This window comes from Brassica rapa, chromosome A04 (genome assembly GCF_000309985.2).
Source record: "Brassica rapa cultivar Chiifu-401-42 chromosome A04, CAAS_Brap_v3.01, whole genome shotgun sequence".
Lineage (NCBI taxonomy): Eukaryota > Viridiplantae > Streptophyta > Magnoliopsida > Brassicales > Brassicaceae > Brassica > Brassica rapa.
In genome coordinates this window covers 8,516,889-8,531,958 of record NC_024798.2, presented here as the reverse complement: position 1 = coordinate 8,531,958, position 15,070 = coordinate 8,516,889, and the positions used below count along the sequence as shown (strand labels likewise).

Below are 15,070 nucleotides of genomic sequence, written 5' to 3'. Positions count from 1 at the left end.
GAGGTAAGAGTGGCGTTATTTATGATGCATCCCGAGAAGGCACCAGGACCGGATGGTATGACAGCTTTGTTCTTTCAACATTCATGGCATATTATTAAGGGTGATCTGGTGGATATGGTGAATAATTTCTTGATTTCGGGGGAAATGGATTCAAGATTAAATATTACGCATATTTGTATGATTCCAAAAATGGAACGACCTACGAGGATGGCAAATTTAAGGCCAATTAGCCTATGTAATGTTGGATATAAAATTATCTCAAAGGTCTTATGTCAGAGGTTGAAAATCTATCTACCTTCTTTAGTCTCGGAGACTCAATCGGCATTTGTGGCTGGACGATTGATTTCTGACAATATTCTTATTGCTCAGGAAATGTTTCATGGATTACGGACTAATAAGGCATGTCAAGGAAAGTATATGGCGGTTAAAACGGATATGAGTAAAGCTTATGATAGGATTGAGTGGGAGTTCATTCGGGCATTATTGCAGAAGATGGGCTTTCACCAACATTGGATCAAATTAATGATGGAGTGTATTTCGTCGGTCCAATATAGAGTTCTTCTTAATGGCCATCCCAAAGGGCTCATTGTGCCACACAGAGGACTACGGCAGGGAGATCCGTTATCTCCTTATCTATTTATTTTATGTACTGAGGCACTGATTGCAAATATTCGGAAGGCGGAGAGGGAGAAGAAGTTAACAGGAATAAAGGTTGCCAGGGCATGTCCATCGATTTCACATCTACTTTTTGCGGATGATAGTTTGTTTTTCTGTAAAGCTCAAAGAGAAGAATGTCTTACTATTCTCCGGATTTTAAAGGAATATGAAGTGGCCTCTGGTCAGTTGATCAATTTTGAAAAGTCTTCAATTCAATTTGGACACAAGATTGAAGAGTCTATGAGACAAGAGTTAAGAGATATTTTGGGTATACATAATTTGGGAGGCATGGGATCCTACTTAGGATTGCCAGAAAATCTTGGAGGTTCCAAGATTCAAGTTTTTGGTTTTGTTCAGGATCGCTTAAATAATAGGGTCAATGGATGGACTTTTAAATTTTTTACAAAAGGCGGAAAGGAGGTGATCATTAAATCTGTGATTACGGCTTTGCCGAATCATACGATGTCTTGTTACCGGTTACCTAAGGCCACTGCAAAAAAACTAACGAGTGCAGTAGCTCAATTTTGGTGGAGTCCTGGAGGTAGTACAAGAGGACTACATTGGAAATCCTGGGATAAAGTATGTGTCAGCAAGGAAGAAGGCGGCTTGGGTTTTAAGGATATAACTGATTTCAATACAGCAATGCTTGGAAAGCAGTTATGGAGGCTAATAGAAAAGCCAAATACGTTATTTTCACGGGTTTTTAAGGGTAGGTATTTTAGGAATGCCTCACCCCTTGACCCGGTTCGATCATACTCTCCATCATATGGCTGGAGGAGTATTGTCTCTGCTAGATCTCTGGTAAGCAAAGGACTAATCAAAAGGGTGGGAACAGGAACGTCTATATCAGTATGGAACGATCCCTGGCTCCCAACCACTCGCCCGAGACCAGCCAATAAAAATCAACATAATTTGTTTCCTGACCTTACAGTGGATGCCCTTATTGACTCCACATCGCGAAGATGGAATTCGCAGGTTCTTCGGACTTTGGTAGATCCACAGGATGTGAAAATTATAGAAAGTATACCCTTGAGTAGATATCAGATGGTGGATAGGAATGGATGGCACTTCACGAATAATGGTAAATTCACAGTTAAATCAGGATATCAAGTGGAGAGGATCTATCCGGATAGGGATCGATTACCGCTATTAATTGGTCCTTCTGTTGATGATCTAAAGGCTTTTTGCTGGAAAATACGGTGTCCACCAAAAATCAAACATTTTCTGTGGCAATTGATTTCAGGATGTGTAGCAGTAAAGAAGAATTTGCAGGCCCGAGGGATGCATGGGGATATATGCTGTGCAAGATGTGGAGCGGAAGAGGAATCGATTAATCATGTTTTCTTTGAGTGTCCTCCGGCTATTCAGGTGTGGGCCCTGTCAAAGATTCCAACAAATCAAGCTACTTTCCCGACAGGTTCTATATTTACAAATATGGATCACCTATTCTGGAGAGTCTTTCCACTGATGGAGGATCATCAATTTGCTTGGATACTTTGGTACATTTGGAAAGGAAGGAATAATAAGGTTTTTAGTAACTTGGATATAGATCCGAGGGAAACTCTTAAATTGGCTGAGACGGAATCGACACTCTGGGCTGATGCACAGTTACTAAAAGATCAGAAGAGGGGGACAGAGACTCAGGTTACGCCTCTCCCGTCAATTCCCGGTAGGTGGTGCTTTACAGATGGATCGTGGAAAGAGGGAGATATGTACTCTGGCCAGGGCTGGTTCAGTACTCTAGCTGGTTTTGAAGGTCTGATGGGAGCAAGGAATGTAAGAGCTTCCCTCTCGCCTCTACATGCAGAGGTCGAAGCCTTACTATGGGCAATGGAATGTATGAGGAATTTAAGACAAGTTCAGGTTACGTTTGCAACGGATTGTTCTCAATTGGTGAAGATAGTTTCGGAACCAGAAGAATGGCCAGCTTTTGCAAGTTATTTGGAAGATATCAAGAACTTGAAGGAGAGTTTTACACGATCAGAGATTGTACATGTACCAAGGATGCAAAATACAAAGGCGGATAGTCTAGCACGCAGTGTGAGAAAACAGCCGTCTTTCGTCATCCACATGGATCAATGTCTCCCAGGGTGGTTTACAGAGTCTATATGAGTCTGTAATGTTGTCGACAAAAAAAAAAAAAAAAAAAAATTTTGAAATACCTAAGAGATCAAAACATTACGGGTTAGTTATTAATAAGAAAAATGTGGCCGTCAAAATTAAAATATTTAAGTGGCCTAAATCTTCTGCTTTACATGCCTTAAAAGAGGGACGCCTCTATTAGTTCATGATGAAATTGCCATGAATATTTTTTTCTCCTACATATGACCCCTTGTTTGTTGCTAGTCAATGTTTTGAAAACTGGACCGATAAAAATTAAGCATAGGTATTGGTTGACTGATTGGACCGTTTCAACCGGTCGAACCGAGTTTTCTATTTTTTAAAAAATTAAATATATATATATATATATATATATATATATATATGTGATCATATATTCTACATATGTTTTGTTCTCTGTTTTTTTATTAACTTAAATAAAAAATAAGTATAAATCTAGCTATATATACATTAAACAAGTGAATATTATGTACATTGTAATGGATAAAATCTGAATGATGGAACCGTTTAAATTACTGTATTTAGATATTCTTCCAACTAAATCCCAAATTTTATGAATATAACAACATGGAATGGTATATGAAAACCAAAAAGAATTTTTTTTACTTTCTTCTTTTTTAGGAAAATAGAATTAAATAAAAACCAATGTAATAGTGATAGTTAAACATTGATTATGAAATATTAAATTTTAATAACAATTAAAAACAAATTAATTATGTGTTGATTTTTTATTGTCGGGTTTTGAAGTTGACATGGGTTTTACTAGTTTTTATAACTGATTTTATCGATTTTTCTTAAATCTGGGTTTTAAGCCGCATCAGACTCGGCTTCTTCAACGAGTCACGGTTGGTCCGGTTCGACCAGCAAGTCCTGCCCAGTTTCCAAAACACTGGTCGCTAGTTCATTAATTTGTCGCTAAATTTGCACGAGGCAAAACCACAATTTGGTAGTGAAATATTCCCCCAATGTCGTTTTCTATATATAAACACAATAACAACTATGTCCAAGTTCATTGTAGAGTAAGCGAACAGACCAAATATCTTGCAGTTAATCGTTTGCAACGTTTACGTGTAAAATGCCAATCTAATTCTAACCTTTAAACTTTGAAGTGTTTAGATGCAGTGGTAGATCTAGAAATTATTTTTGTCCGGGGCAAAAATGAAAACTATTAACAGAAGCACAATAAATAAACAGGGGCATCACTCAAATTATATAAGAATTAAGAACAACACCAAATTTAAAAATATTATGGGTGGTAACTGCCCAACCCTTGCTCCATGTAGCATCACGGCATCGCCCTGTTTGGATGCTTGAAAATCAGACGCTCTCAACTTACAGTACAAAACGCTAGGAAAAAGAAATACCCAAGCATTCGAAACTAGTGCTTTAGCCGTATCACATACCATGCTCACGTTTAGCTATTATTCCCTAAACAGGAAAATAAATAAAACATTCCAAACTTGTACTTGACCATACCACATATCTCATTGTTTACGTTTAGCAGTTGTTCCCTCAAAGAACCGAACCAAACTTCAACTTGCTTTTTTGGTAAAAACCTAACTTCAAGTTTCTCCAAGTACCTATACCAGACCCATGCACACTTTATGATTCTTTTTATTTATATCAGAATGTGTCCATGTACCAACACATTCAATTTCAATTAAAAACACACAACCCTTTAGCAAAAAAAAAAGTATATACATATAATAATAAATAAAAGAACACATAAATCATGTTTCGTTGGCAATCTTTTATGCCATTTGGACCACCAAGAGGCATACCACTGCTACCAGACAGGAGATCCCCTAGTCCACCACCTTTGGGGAGATTGCCGCAAAGCCCAACACACCTGTGGGCACGGTCACCAGGTCCACCACTTCCGGAGAGTTGGTCTCCAGGTGTACCACCCACATGGAGTTGGCCTCCAAGCCCACCATCTCCAGAGTTCTGGCCGCAAGATCCACCATCCTCGAGAAGTTGGACACGAGGTCCACCACCCGTTGGGACCTGGCCGCCTTGTCCACCACCACCCCTTCGGAGATGGCTGTCTTGCCCACCACCACCAGGGCACTGGCCCCCAGGTCCACCACCCATGGGGAGTTGGTCTCACCATCCTCCACCCATGGGGAGCTGGGCAACAGATCCACCATTTTTTGAGAGCTTGTCGCCAAGTGAAATCTTCGTCTAAATCTTCGTCTAAATCCGGTGACTCGAGTAATTCTGGAAAGCAACCAGCCAATACAGATCCTCCAAAACAAACATTAAATCAAGATGACAAAGCAAAACCTTTGACTAAACATGGTAGCAACGACGGAACAAAACGTGATACCTTTGATGAGGTGAAACCTCCAACTAAATCTAGGGACAACAGTAGTTTAGGAACACCACTAGCCAACACAGGTCCTCTAAATCATGTAGAAAAGCCCGATGTCCAGGAAAATCTTTCAACTACACCTGGTGAGAATGTCAAAACAGAATATCCAGCTAAACACGGCGTCTCCTTTGAATTGAAACCTCCAACTACACTTGGCGACTCTAGTAATTCTGGAACATCACCAACCAGTAAAAATCCTCTTGAACCAGAACCAAATCTAGAAGACAAAGGAAAACCTTCGATTAAACATGGAGGAAATGACGAAACAAAATCTCCAATTAAAGGCGACGGTTTTAATGAAGTGAAACCTATAGCTAAACCTGGTGGGTCTAGTACTTCTGGAATGCCAGCAGCCAATATAGGTATTCCAAAGGTGGTATCTAAGCCGAATGACAGTGAAAAAAATTCGGCTGAAGTTGGTGGAAATGACGAAACAAAGCTTGGTGGATCTGATGAAGTGAAACCTCCAACTAAAACCGGTGGCTATGGTAATTCTGGAATGCTACCAACCAATACATATCCTTCAAAACTGGCCCCAAAACCATATGATAAAGAGAAGTCTTTGACTATTCTTGATGGCACTGACAAAACAAAATCTTCAACTATGCATGGCGGATCCAATGAATTGAAACCTCCGACTAACCTTGGTAGCAAGAATGAAACAAAACCTCCCACTAAACTTGGTGGTAGTGACGAAACGAAACCGTTACGTTCAGGGGCGGATCCAGAAAATAATTTCGTGTGGGGCACAATATATATAATTTTTTATCATAATATATATAAAAAATTATCTAGGATAAGTTTTCATAAAAATAGTTTTCAAGGACGAAAATGACCAATTTTTTTATTAAATATAAAAATTATATTTATACCTTATGGTTAACTAATCTGGACTTAAGATTTAGAATTAAGAATGAAATTCTAAGATAGGAGTTCAAATTTTAAAAAATAAAAAATTAAAAAATTATTTTTGTCATTTTTCTATTTAAAGAATATTTTTGTGACAAAAACATAAATGTACTATTTGAGAGAATTACCATGATATATATTTATTAAAACTTTAATTATATATTAATAGATTGAATTCTTCTTTAAATTATATTTTAAAAAAGTTACTTGAAAAAAAATTGAGTCAATTAATAAGATAAATAGGCTATGTTAAACACTTTTTATTAGTTATATTAATATAAGTATTAAAGATAAAATTGATAAAATGATTTTTAAACTAAAACTTAAATAAAATAATTTATTTTGTTGAAAAGGTGAAAACTAATATTAAAGTAAAGGAAGAAAACAAATTATTTCTATTTGATAGCAAAAACACGAAGGAGAAAGGAAAACTTGTCTTATAAAAATGTGACTAAAATAAAATAAACTGTACACAATTTTTTTAAAAAAGAGCTCAAGGGATTCGAACATGGGTTGCATGGGGCACTTTTGAGCCTTTAAAACCATCAGAGCTGGCAACATTTATACTTAACTTTGTACAAGACGCTATTTTAACTTTAGTATGTGGCACGTGCCACACCTTCTCAAAGGGTGGGTCCGCCCCTGGTTACGTTGGTTTTTGATCCGCAAGTCTACTCAGGACAAGCAGTAATATGGGATCAACGTTCATAAAGTTTAAAACAAATATTGAAATATGCCGTTACATCTATCCTATACTAAAAGCAGCATATACTTAATGGTGAGGCTGCCACCTCAGATTAAAAAATCAGCCAATCAGAAGATGTTGATTTGCCCCGTCAGACGTTCTTTGACACAGATTTACCGGGTCAATGTAATTGGGCCTCTAGCAATTATAATCTGCCCATTTATCCTTCCAACCTAAATATTTGTAGCAAGCGACGCTGCCGTTCCCACTTCCTCATCGTCGTTATCTGCAAATCATTGTTACTATGTTGTTATGTCGACTCCTGCTACTCCTTCAATTCCGTTCTTCATTCCTAACTTCATGCGGTCAGATCTTGGCGAAGCTTGATGAAGCACAGGTGGTCGTCGGTGTTCAACACGCCCGTCGACGTGTTAGGGTTAGGGCTTCACGGCTATCATCTGATCGTAAAGAAGCCTATGGATCTTGGTACTGTGAAGACAAATCTCGAAAAGGGGTTTTACAGATCTCCCGTTGATTTTGCTTCCGATGTTAGCTTGACTTTCACGAACGCGTTGGCGTATAATCCGAAGGGGCAAGACGTTTATAAAATGGCTGAGAAGCTTCTGAGTCAGTTCGATGTTTGGTTTGGTCCGATATTGAAGAAGTTCGAGGCTCAAAAGGGTTTGTCTTCAACAGATTTCAATAGCTAAAAAGTTAGATTCTTTGAAGTTGTTACTTACATTGCCTCTGCCACGTGTCCCATCTCCTCCTCCATCGCCACCTCCCCAGCCGGTGGTTAGCAAAGTGGAAACACCTCCTCCGCAACCTCCCCAACCGGTTAACCAAGTGGAAGCATCGCCTCTTGAGGTTGGAGAAGCGCCTAACGGGAGGAAAGGGAAGTTACCGAAGCCTAAGGCTAAGGATCCAAACAAGAGAGAGATGACGATGGAAGAGAAGGGGAAGCTCGGTGTGAATCTACAGGAGCTGCCTCCGGAGAAGCTTGGACAGTTGATTCAGATTCTTAAGAAGAGAACCATGAATCTGCCTCAAGATGGGGATGAGATTGAGTTGGATATCGAGGAGTTGGATAATGAGACTTTGTGGGAGCTTGATCGTTCTTTGACACAGATTTACCGGGTCAATGTAATTGGGCTTCTAGCAATTATAATCTGCCCATTTATCCTTCCAACCTAAATATTTGTAGCAAGCGACGCTGCCGTTCCCACTTCCTCATCGTCGTTATCTGCAAATCATTGTTACTATGTTGTTATGTCGACTCCTGCTACTCCTTCAATTCCGTTCTTCATTCCTAACTTCATGCGGTCAGATCTTGGCGAAGCTTGATGAAGCACAGGTGGTCGTCGGTGTTCAACACGCCCGTCGACGTGTTAGGGTTAGGGCTTCACGGCTATCATCTGATCGTGAAGAAGCCTATGGATCTTGGTACTGTGAAGACAAATCTCGAAAAGGGGTTTTACAGATCTCCCGTTGATTTTGCTTCCGATGTTAGCTTGACTTTCACGAACGTGTTGGCGTATAATCCGAAGGGGCAAGACGTTTATAAAATGGCTGAGAAGCTTCTGAGTCAGTTCGATGTTTGGTTTGGTCCGATATTGAAGAAGTTCGAGGCTCAAAAGGGTTTGTCTTCAACAGATTTCAATAGCTAAAAAGTTAGATTCTTTGAAGTTGTTACTTACATTGCCTCTGCCACGTGTCCCATCTCCTCCTCCATCGCCACCTCCCCAGCCGGTGGTTAGCAAAGTGGAAACACCTCCTCCGCAACCTCCCCAACCGGTTAACCAAGTGGAAGCATCGCCTCTTGAGGTTGGAGAAGCGCCTAACGGGAGGAAAGGGAAGTTACCGAAGCCTAAGGCTAAGGATCCAAACAAGAGAGAGATGACGATGGAAGAGAAGGGGAAGCTCGGTGTGAATCTACAGGAGCTGCCTCCGGAGAAGCTTGGACAGTTGATTCAGATTCTTAAGAAGAGAACCATGAATCTGCCTAAAGATGGGGATGAGATTGAGTTGGATATCGAGGAGTTGGATAATGAGACTTTGTGGGAGCTTGATCGTTTTGTCACTAACTACAAGAAGATGGCAAGCAAGATCAAGCGACAAGGGTTTATTCAGAATTTGTCGACTCCGACAAGAAATCTGGTAAGGGAAATTAATGATCTTCCACCTCCATCCCTCTCTTTTTCCTCTTATATAAACCCTTCGCTCTAAGCTTTCACTAAACAAAATTCTGCAACCTCCATTCAATAAACCAATAGATGATCATGAAATCAGTTCAAATCTCAGGCAAGTCTCCAGTGCCCCTATATTGCATTTGAATTACCCTTCTTAAGTTGAGGAGTGTGCCAATGTAACATTACAACCCGTTACGTTTTATTTTGAGTTTGATCTCATTCGTTCTTTTAGTTGTAGAAGATAGCTTATGATCTCGATAAACCTCACTACATTCTGAGTTTAATACTGACTAAGAGAGGACACACATGGTTTCTACTCTTTTTCTGTACAGCACTAAAGTAATTACAAGGTGGCCTTGAGCAGGGATGATGCTAAAGTTATTATTAATACGGGTACGTTTGGGTATCATTCTCTTCCTCGCGAAATAACACAGAGCATTATGAAAACTTTTGGTGATGGCTTTTGTGTGTTTCTTAATGTAGGTGTGAAATCGAGAAAAGGGGCAAGTATGTTTCGGTGTCTTGGTATCTTTGTTGATTGTATTGGCGTTAGGTACTGATGTTTATACTGATGTATATTCATTTTCTCAGGGAAAGATCCAAAGATTGGATATGAATATGTTTATTATGATCAAAAGATAAACAGTATTCTCTCTCTTCCTGCTACACTCAACGGTCAGTATTATGTATAAATCAACATGTTTTCTTTTGAATATGAATGATATATTCTCCTATTGCTTGCCTATTTGGTTTAATTTTTAGGCTTGCCATGCAAGGAAATCAGCTCCTGGTGTACAGTTAGGTCTGTCCGAGCTGCAACTCGGTGTTAACCCACGGTTCAAATCCCTAATGTTTTCAAATCCCTAATGTTTTCCCGTCAGCATATGAGTTTGATCATATAAGAGCTACATTCTCTTAACTTTACCGTGTTTTAGCAAATTTTTTTTTTTTTTTTACCGTGTTGCTGAGTCTAAATATATAGACAAAGATGATGACATTTGACAAAAAAAAAAGACAGAGATGATGGTTACAGAAAAGTTTCGTCTTAAGGAAGAAGCTAATTCTCTCTTTCTCTTTTCCAAACTTTTTGTTACCCATTTCATATTATTATGTGCATATGCTTTGTTCGGCACCCATATTGTTTTGTTGAAGATGCTAATATTTTATACCTGGTATTGATTTAATAAGTTGTGTGTTGAGACTAATACTTATTCGGTTACAGAATCCATAAACCAAGCTGGTGTTCAATGAGTGGGAGTTAGTGACATGTATTCGTGCAATGCAGAAACTGGAAACCTCAAACCAAAAATGATGTTCTACATTATCTCAAAGCTGTAAAAGTGTGAAGAACATTTTCACTAACTATTTTAGGAAATATGTGATATTTCTTGGAGAACTGTTGTATTTTGTCGATCCAGTCATGAAATGGGTTCGTTTTGGTATGTGAAAAAAAATTCAATTAAATCATTGGTTCTAATCAGAAACTGGCACTTGGTATTTCTAAAGTCAAACAAAAAATTAGAAATTAATAATTCTAAACTCAAACAAAATTAAAAACCAGTAGTAAATTTGATGAATATTTTACATAAAACATAAATAAAGTATTTAAATAAAAACTAACATTTAATTATTTTTTAAATTTTTCCTCACCATCCTAATAATTACAAGAATAAAATACTAAAAACATTTCATATCTCTTATTTGTATTTAATCAGATTTACTTTATAATTTTAAATTTGAATGTTTAATAAATCAGAAATAATAAGGAAAACAAGAGCGTAGTCCGAGAAACCATCTAATAACTTTTATAAACTAATCAAAAATAATGTAGGAAAATTAATACTCACCACAATACCATTTAATAGTATTTTAGTTCAAGACTTTCATAAACGCTATTCAAAATTTCAAATGAAAATTAATTATACAAAAGTATAACATAGGTCAACGTAATTAACAACTGAAGAAAATAATATCATACTTCATTTTTCTTCTTTGGTGTTAGCAGTGCAACTAATTTTTGGTTTCACAAAATTGTAAATATATTTTATAACATCAAAAATATGGTATATAGTAAGATAAATCCATCCAGGTATACTTTTAATTCTCTAAGAAAAACAATTCAAAATGTAAAATCTTCTGTTGAAATTATATTCTCAGACATTGAAAATCACTGTGGGTTTATTTAAAAAATACATTTTTTAAATATGGGAGTTGAGGCTTATATGGTAACACTGCTTGGGCTAAGATGATCAAACAATGGTGAATGAGCCATTGTCATTAACCACAACCACCAATTTTATTGTTGTGTGTGTCGTTTGTTTTTTCACTGTGGTTCAAAGAAGGAAGGTGCAAGTATGGGTTCTCACTGACCATCCAATATTGCGGCATAGAGTTTCATTATAAGCAGCAGATTTCATTTTTACTTCTTTTTTTTAATATGGATCATCGTTTTAATTTGGTTGCCATTTCTGATTTGTTTTGGTTTGTTCTTGAATTTGGATTATATTGTCAAATATATAGTCAGGTCTCTTATGGTTGAATCAATAGTCTAATGAATTTGTGTGTTATCTATACTTCTGAAACATATGAGCTTCCACACTACTTCAGGGGCATAGTTGGTCGTGTGGCAAACTGGATCTAAGACGGCAAATGTAGACTCAGTGGAATCGACTACACCTCCCATCAATAAGCCTCTAAACAGCATCCATGGTACGTAGCACTTATCTCTTCTTTTGTATGATTATATAGCATTTTGCAAAGTTCATCAGATATGTGTAAAACATAAATATCACTCATAAATATGGGACGTAGCAGAAGACGGTGAAAGACCTTTCATCATTTTCAAATATCACATATCTGGTCTAGAAGAAGGTCCCTACATCTATATATGGGATTAACGTTGCGGAAAAGATCTTTTTCATCATTTATCTTATACCTCTTGGATTGGTTATCCTGGTGCAGTTTCTAACACACCGACATACATTCTCATGTCAGAAACTACCATGAAACTTAATATGGAGGCATCTGCAGAGAACAAAAACACTCCGATTAACTTAGCTCAGAATACGTACTGGAACTTGGCGGGTAATGACTCATGGAACATTCTTGACCACATGATCCAGATTTGGGGTCCACATATCACCCATGTGGATCAACACACAGATCATGTGAGATCCTTTCGGGAAAAGGATCTCCTTTCGCTTTCACCACAATAAATGGATAGGCGAGTCTACAGGAGAGGTGGGTATCGGATATGATCATAACTACGTATTTGACTGTCCTGATCAAGATAAGGACAGGCTGAAACATGCAACAAAGCTGAAGGACGATGCGAGTGAACAAGTGGTTTTACATGGATGTGGTTTAGGTAACTGATTGGAATAATTGGCCGTTTAAATTATTTATGTCTTCATACATATATAAATTTTAAAAGTCACGGTTACTATATATTTACAAGGAGACTTGGATTTTTCCAGAGACATATTCATTTTCTCATTCAAAAATAATATTCCAAAGCTTTGGTCTATTGAATTGTTTTTTGACTATACAAAAACAATATATGGAGTTTTTGACTCATTAACACAAATAAGTATTGCTGACTCAAAAGTATTTGAATTACACAAAATATTATAAATTTTTAAAGTTATTGATCATCAATTATCTAAACTATCGCTTTAAATATATGGTACATCAAAACAAAGTTTGGACTATAACTTTTCTTTGAATAGTTTTAAGATTAAAAATTAGTCAGTCTCTTATGTAGAAGGATTAACTTATTGTTGGATCTATAAAAGTACGAACATTATGGTAACGTCATAAATTTTTGAATTAAAATTATAACAAGCTTATAGACATTATTAAAAAGTTTAAAGAAATATCGAAGAAAAAATATTAAAATACAGAAAATAGTACTACATCACTTCATATAAAAAGAAAGAGGAGTTGAACAACAAAGGAGAAAACCACCCACAATACACCTTTGTCATGTTCTTTGTTGTAATTGAGTATTTTGGTTTATTAGAATGTAACTCTGTCTTTAAAACTAGACCAAAAAACTCTGTTTTAAAATAAGAATTTTTTTTTACATTGGCCTATAACAATAATTATTACCTATTTACATAGAAAACAATGTAAAAATAAATTATATAGTAATAAAATATATTATAAAAAATTAAATAATACAGAAATAAAATATTACACATGATTTGAATAATAAATATAAAAATGTGATGCTAAGATTAATAATATATTTTCAAAATAACCAAAATATGTAAAAAAAATATATTTTGGATAATAACTAAAGTTTAACAATTTTAAATTCATTTCACATTTGTTCATCATCCCATACATATTTTAGATAATAAAAACAACAAATTGCAAGTTTTATTCATTTCTAATTCAAATTACTATTTATTTTTTTATAAATAGATATACTATTGTAATATAAATATTAAATACAATGCTATTTGTATAAATCCGGGCGTAGCCTGGACAAAATCTCTAGTTGTATTAAGTATTCTAATGGTTGGTCTTGTACAAAAAAAACTAATGTTTAATACTACTACAAGCTTGCTTTACTTCAAAACATTGTTTGTATGAATATAAAATTACAGTGAGATAACTGACAACGAGATAATTAACATAACGGGTTAAAACATGTAGACCTTGAATACATTAAAGTCACTGACTATTTCTTGAAAACGATTAGCCCGAAAAGGAATTTCACCAAACATGTCAAACTTTACATTAACATACCGGCTTTGAGGAATACACGTATATCGAGATTCAAACTTTCCATGTTAAGAAAATAAGAAGTGCAGTAATATAAGTCCTTTTGGTCAAGGTGGTTCCAAGAACCTAAATCAAAGAAATTCATGAATCTATCTACAAAATGGAAACCGTACGTCGTTAAAACACTGTACGTTCATAATAGTCACGACCCTTATTCCTAGGTATTAAATACTCTATGAACATTTTGTATTCTAAAAAAATTCAGTTTTTTTTTAATTATTTAACATTAATCTATATATGATAGTGTAAAGAATACTCTCCTATAGTTTGTGGGGGTTAATAGTTTATGTATTTCAGTGGATTTAAAAATCCAATGATTTATAAATTCTAAGTCTAATTATGTGTTATTCAAACGAATTGATTTGATTACATAATTGATTTTAAATGAGTTTTTTATAAAAATACAAATAAAAATCCATAAATGATGCCTTGCTGGCCGCCTTTTCCGCCGTTCGGACCACCAGGGTGCGGACCTCCGACACCGGGATGCGGACTACCCCCAGGGTGCTGGCCGCCAGGTCAACCACCACCAGGCTCCATGCCACCGGGCTGGCCACTTGGTCCACCACCTCCTGGCTCTGTGCCACCGAGATTCCCTGGCTGGCCTTCTGGTCCGTCACCACCTGGCTGCATGCCACCAGGATGGCTACAGCAACAAGGTGACCCTGGTAACTCAGAAACGCCAGATCCTCCCAAACCGCCACAAAATCCACAGATCCTCCGATCTCCCCCTGGACTTGATGGTTCTAATGTAGTGAAACCTCCAACAGGTCCAGTTCCTGGTAGTGGCAATAATGAAGTGAAACCTCCAACTGGTCCGAATCCTGGCGCAGAATCTGATCCGCCACTCTACTAGAAAAAAGAGTCATATGTGATCAATGTTAATAAAGTTTATATCAGGTAATAAAAATGTTATTTCAGTCTGTGCTTGTTGATGTTAGGCCTTGTACGTATCCGCTAATATACTGTACTACAATCACCGTTTGTAAGGCTGTTTGCACCAAACTTCATCTGAATTGCATATGTAAATTTTAATAAATCATCAAAATTCCCTAGAACACGACCAACATTATTTATGGTAAGACTTCATTTGCCAAAAACACGTTTCTTAATCAACAAATTCTCAACTTTTATGTTAACTTAAAGCCATGGATGGAATAATAATAATAATAAAATAAAATAAAAACTACCTAAATGCAAGTTACTCTACAAGAAACCATTAGTTAAATCCCTAAACAATAACCCACTATTAATTACTCTTCTACTCACCATCTATTAGTTACTTTACAGAAAAATCATTACGAGAAACGTTGCTCAAAGGCAAATTGACCCTCTTTCGGTCTC

The 15,070-nt window shown here is 36.6% G+C and overlaps 3 protein-coding genes across 3 annotated transcripts; all 3 read left to right on the top strand.

Moving 5' to 3' along the window:
* The first annotated feature begins 3,777 nt into the window (after positions 1–3,777).
* LOC103863871 (endo-1,4-beta-xylanase B-like) lies at positions 3,778–14,384 on the top strand. Its single transcript, XM_033289320.1, has 4 exons — positions 3,778–3,792; positions 4,461–5,857; positions 6,707–6,805; positions 13,440–14,384. Exons 1-3 carry the CDS (start codon positions 3,778–3,780, stop codon positions 6,750–6,752), a joined length of 1,458 nt encoding a protein of 485 aa, XP_033145211.1. The 3' UTR covers positions 6,753–6,805; positions 13,440–14,384.
* On the top strand, positions 7,133–12,310 carry LOC103863870 (transcription factor GTE4-like). The gene is made up of 10 exons (XM_033289319.1): positions 7,133–7,384; positions 7,443–7,889; positions 8,096–8,341; positions 8,400–8,903; positions 9,174–9,244; positions 9,300–9,328; positions 9,419–9,442; positions 9,527–9,610; positions 11,897–12,019; positions 12,159–12,310. The coding sequence occupies exons 1-10, from the start codon at positions 7,133–7,135 to the stop codon at positions 12,308–12,310; spliced, it is 1,932 nt and encodes a 643-aa protein (XP_033145210.1).
* LOC103863868 (basic proline-rich protein-like) lies at positions 14,148–14,582 on the top strand. Its single transcript, XM_009141630.1, has one exon. It carries the CDS (start codon positions 14,148–14,150, stop codon positions 14,580–14,582), a length of 435 nt encoding a protein of 144 aa, XP_009139878.1.
* Positions 14,583–15,070: the final 488 nt, after the last annotated feature.